Here is a 5,323-nt window from a genome sequence, read left to right on the forward strand (position 1 = left end):
CCGCCCCATCGACCTCAAGGTGATCGGCAAGCTGCCCATCGCCACGAGGGCCCTCACCAACTACCTGAGGCTGCACCGCGCCTTCCAGGCCCAGACGCTGCGAGCGGTGAGCCGTGCGTCGGGCCGGGCCGAGAGGAGGGGTCCAGAAGGGGGGGAAGGGAAACTCTGTGGGGCTGGGTTTCCCTAGCCTGGCTATCGCCAGAAAACGACAGCAGCTTCCCCAGACCAAGCTCAATCGGAGATTGAGCTTGGTCTGGGGAAGCTGCTGTCGTTTTCTTCTGCACGAGAGGCGTGATCAACGGTTCAACTGACTCTGTACGCGATTGGCTGCTTGCCGTCGCTTCCCTGTTGCCATTGTGTTAAACCAGCCAACAGCGCGCCAGGGGAAAAAGCCAGATTGGTGATTGGCTCCCGCAAAAACGTATTAGAAGCAGAAAGAAACGTATTACTCCTCTCCAGACCCTTCTGCAGGGCGAATTCAAATCGCCGGCAGAATGGGCTGGGGGTACCCAGTCTAGGGTTTCCCATGATCACAGATTAAACGTTGACGTCGCGCTGCATTGGTTTGTATTAACATGGGAAACACCACTCTTTCAGCATGTGGGTTTATTTTGTTGTTGTATTTGGTTAGGTTCAAATTGAATTGTAAAACAGGCTTAAACAGACTATATATGCCTGCTCACATGGTCATGTGGGGATTAACATGGATGTTTATCTCCCAGAGACCACAGGGGTGGGAGTGATTATGCAACGGTTCTGCACACAGTCAGTGCTTCAGTGTGATCACCAGACTGGATTAACCCTAGCTCACATCCTCCCTCACACACTGAGACAGAAGCTGCGGTCTCTTTTGCTGGGGAAGGTTCCTTACTGAGTGAAATGACATGGCAGCCATGATAAGGGCTGAAAGAATTATATTCAATTATATTTATATTTATTCCTATTTATTATAATAAATGTCAAGGATAGGAGCTTCGAGCGCTTTCTTTCTTGATCTCCTCTAGCATATTGTACACTGGAACATCCTTTAAGACTGCAAGGAGATAATGCCCCCAATCCCACAATTCCTTGAGGTAGCATCGTTTAAAGTGACCCACCATTCATCCTTAAGCGAAAAAACCACCAATCACCATGGCGATATTAACTTCATAGAACCATAATAATTGGGATTCACTTCATGACCATGAGTAGTCATTCATTATGGGATAATCATTTAGTCTTATCTTTTTTGAAAGCCTTTAAACATTTCTTATTTCCGCCCCGGTTTTTCAATCTTCTAAAGAGAGTGCCTGCATGAGACAACACGGTAAGAATTAGGTAGCGAGGTATCTAAGATTCGTTTTTAGTACCCTCCGGAACATAGTAGTTTCCCCACGGCCGACCCACGTCCAAATCCATCCCTATGGCCTAGTGTAAGTGCAGTCAGATTCTATTACCTTCACAGTTGGCTTTTCCCAAGTCCTTGAATTCTCCTTGACATCTTTCTTTGTGCTCGTCGAGTTTTCCATGGAGGTCAAGGAAAGTGATTAGGAGAGGACATCTATTAGCCTGTCTCTGTCTGTCTTTGTTCCTGTCTGTCTGTAGGACTGTCTGTCACTCTTTGTTCCTGTCACGCTGTCTGTCTTTGTCCCTGTCTGCCTGCGTGTCCGCTTGCATGTGCCAGGGGTCAAGGCCGAGGTCACCATCCATCAGGGTCAGTGTTTTCCAACAGGTCAAAGGTCGCAGAGTTCCGTGACTAATTCGTCACCGACTCTTCCGGTGTGAACGAAGCACGGCCTCCGTCCGGCCGGCAGTAGGGATGAGAGAGACGGGGGAGAGGGGCTTGTAGCTGGGGGGGGCAGCAGGCCTTGGGTGGGGTCAGGGGCCCGGTTGCCGGGGGTTTAGCACCAATCACAACAGTGCTGAGCACTAGACTCCGCCCCTCTGTGATCCGTGCGTCACATCCTGACCTTTGAGCTCGCACATCATGGGAAGTTAGTGTCGGGGTGCCTGAGACCTTTACGTTGTTTCAACTCCGCTATTAGACACACACACAGCTGTGTGTGTGGGTGTGTTTGTTTGTGTGTGTGTGTGTGTGTGTGTGTGTTTGTGTGTGTGTGTGTGTGTGTGTGAGGTCGTGAGGGAGCACTCTTCATAAATGTTTTGTTAACTAAGAGCTGGCTGCGGAAGCAGAGGGCAGACGCTGAATGTCACATCTGTTATCACACAAACAAACAGACACACACACACACACACACACACACACACACACACACACACACACACACACACACACACACACACACACACACACACACACACACACACACACGCTCAAACAGAAACACATGAATACACATGGTTGTGGGATTATTTGCTTTGCTTTGACCGTCCAGATGTTTCTTTGATCATCAATCTCAGCCACGCTGGAAATGTTAAAAAAGTACAGAAATAACAAAACGTTTGTGATGAGTGACATCCACGTTAAAGAGATTGAACAGTGGTGTTAAACAATGACAGCGTTGTATAACCCCCATTTAAAGCCCGCCCCCAGGCTAGCCAAGGAGCTGCAGAACAGAAAGGGACCACAAACGCAGCCTAACTCCGCCTGGTTTCCATCCATCCTTTGATTCTCGTTCATCCTCCGCCAGAGGCCCGAGGGCTCCATGCCCCTGGGGCCCAAGCAGATCTGGAAGGCCCTGCGGAAGGCCTTCGGCCGGCCCCTGATCCTCAGCATCACCTTCCGCTTCCTGGCCGACCTGCTGGGCTTCGCGGGCCCGCTCTGTATCTCCGGCATCGTGCACCACGTCAGCAAGGACAACCGCTCCATCCAGCCCACGGTGAGAGCGCCGCCCCACTGGCAAAAACACGGATCCTACTATGGCCACGCCAAGAACCCGAAAAGACCCGCCCCTCTCTATTTCTGATTGGTCCGTCCACACGTCACCCCTGTCTTTGATTCTACTGTCCATGGATTGGACTACCGCGCTTTAACTGCCTTGATATTAGCTGCTAGGTTTAGGGTTAGGGTTAGGGGTTAGGGTTAGGGGTTAGAGCTATTTTGTGGCGCTCTCGAATGCTCACAGCGAGGGTACCGAACAGTTCTAAAGCATCCGGTTGAGTTCCATGCAACCCGGCCAATCACAGACAGAGTAGGGCGGGTCTTGGCTTCACCATAGTAGGATTTGGAAATTCGCGTCCTCCTGTGCGTCAATCACATAGCGGCCATCTTGGTTCTTAACGCTAGCTTGGTGGATCCAAGATGGAGCCCAGTTGACTGCTCAGCTCATAAGGTCTATTGACACGAATGCCCGTGACCTCCTGTGGGACAAGGCTGTCAGAGTGCCACGGAGCTTTAGTGGATAAATGAGATGGATGGAGGATGGATGTTGTTTCAACATCGCCATGACAACATTCAGAGAATGGTTTTAAAGTTGCTTTATGTAACATTTGAACTAGCGCGTCGCTTAAACCGTCCTGGACATATCTGTAGTCAATGCTGATCGATGGGGGTTTAAATAATATATTCAAGAAAATCACATTCTAGCATAGACATATTCTACAAAAGAACAATGCCGGCCATCCCGTACCTAATCTCTTTGTTGACAAGAACGTCCTGCAGGGGGTGTGTTTCTGTTGCTATCGACACTCCCCTAGCCCTCCCACCCAGTGAGCCAGTCAGTCGGCATCAGGCAGTCGTTCAGTTGGACAGAACACTGTCGTCGAGCTCGCGGTATTCTGATTGTCTGAAGTTTAAAGGCAGACTTCAAATGAAACAGATGCCTATTCTTAGTCCCTTTGTCTAAAGGTATCATCCCTCATCATGTGATGAACCAAAAACAGCGCCAATATCAGCAGTTATACCAACCGCTGGCGGGCGGACGGACGGACAGACAGACAGACAGACAGACAGACAGACAGACAGACAGACAGACAGACAGACAGACAGACAGACAGACAGACAGACAGACAGACAGACAGACAGACAGACAGACAGACAGACAGACAGACAGACAGACAGACAGACAGACAGACAGACAGACAGACAGACAGACAGACAGACAGACAGACAGACAGACAGACAGACAGACAGACAGACAGACAGACAGACAGACAGACAGACAGACAGACAGACAGACAGACAGACAGACAGACAGACAGACAGACAGACAGACAGACAGACAGACAGACAGACAGACAGACAGACAGACAGACAGACAGACAGACAGACAGACAGACAGACAGACAAGGCTGAGGTGCTGACGAGTAACTAGCGCAGAACTGCACAACTCATGATAGGACATGTCAGGTGCAAGGCTTCCACCACGACCTCTGGGAGGTCGAGGCCCTGTTTCGGGGGACACTTGACACCTCCTGGGTCCTGTTGCCAGGGCGCTAACTGAAGCATGCAGGGTGAATATCCAGGAGTGTTTTGATCTGCGCCGTCGTCTCCGTGTCCCGGGTGTCTGGGTTCGGGCCGGACCAGGGCCAGCCTACAGTCGACATAGTGAGCATTGGAATGCCTCCTGAATTATTTATTGCTGTGCGATGGAGCGGATTATCAAAAGTTGATGTCGGAACGGTACAGGGCTCTTTCCTCCTCTGAAGAGAAGGTCGGGGCCCCTTTGAAATAGATTTAGAGAGCCCATTTAATTATAGCAGAGTGCAGTCCGTTAAAGGGTTTATAAAAACCAAATAGATCAAAAGGACAAAACAGATCTGATCTAGGGAACTGGCGATAGATCGAGTTATAGATAGACAGAAAGAAAGATAGATGAATCATTAGATAGACTGACTGACTGGCTGACTGAATAATTGCATGGATAATGCTACGATTGATTTAAAATCAATAATTCATCACTCTGTCTCTACTCTTACAGTGGAGATGATGAATAATATATGACCTGGTGTGAAATTAATCGTCCCTTTCCCAGGGGGTCATTTGGCCTCCCATTTGGCCTTAGCCTCTGCTCCTCTTTCAGACCAACCCTCAGTTTCACTGCCCCAACTGCTTCTTAACACACCACTTAGTAATGACTTCCAACTTGAAGAAATGTTGATATTTCTCTCATTCTTCTCCAATATAGCGCACTCTGTGTTCTCTTGCCCAAAACCTCTGACTATACTGTATGAGTGAATGTATTCTGAGCATGGCTAGCCATGGTGGGACTCAAACCCCAAACCCTGACGGTGTTAATACCATGCTCTACCAGTTGAGCTGGTCCTCTCTCCCTCCCTCTCTCTCCCTCTCTTCTATATATAATTGTAAGCAAGTTATGTGTATTATCCTACCACTTAACAACAAATGCCTCTCTCTGCCTGTCTCTCTTCTGCCTGTCTCTCT

General features: G+C 49.2%; 1 protein-coding gene across 1 annotated transcript in view; it reads left to right on the forward strand.

The window, feature by feature from the left end:
* Positions 1-5,323, forward strand: part of abcc8 (ATP-binding cassette, sub-family C (CFTR/MRP), member 8) — a gene marked incomplete at both ends in the record, with an annotated part of 49,929 nt that overhangs the window by 10,332 nt on the left and 34,274 nt on the right. The window contains 2 exons of the mRNA XM_079742760.1: positions 1-106; positions 2,631-2,819. The exon at positions 1-106 is cut by the window's left edge and continues 146 nt beyond it. Of these exons, the coding sequence (XP_079598886.1) occupies positions 1-106; positions 2,631-2,819 (295 nt within the window). The remainder of the gene's footprint in view (positions 107-2,630; positions 2,820-5,323) is intronic.

Source organism: Pollachius pollachius (genome assembly GCF_949987615.1).
Source record: "Pollachius pollachius genome assembly, chromosome: 9".
NCBI lineage: Eukaryota > Metazoa > Chordata > Actinopteri > Gadiformes > Gadidae > Pollachius > Pollachius pollachius.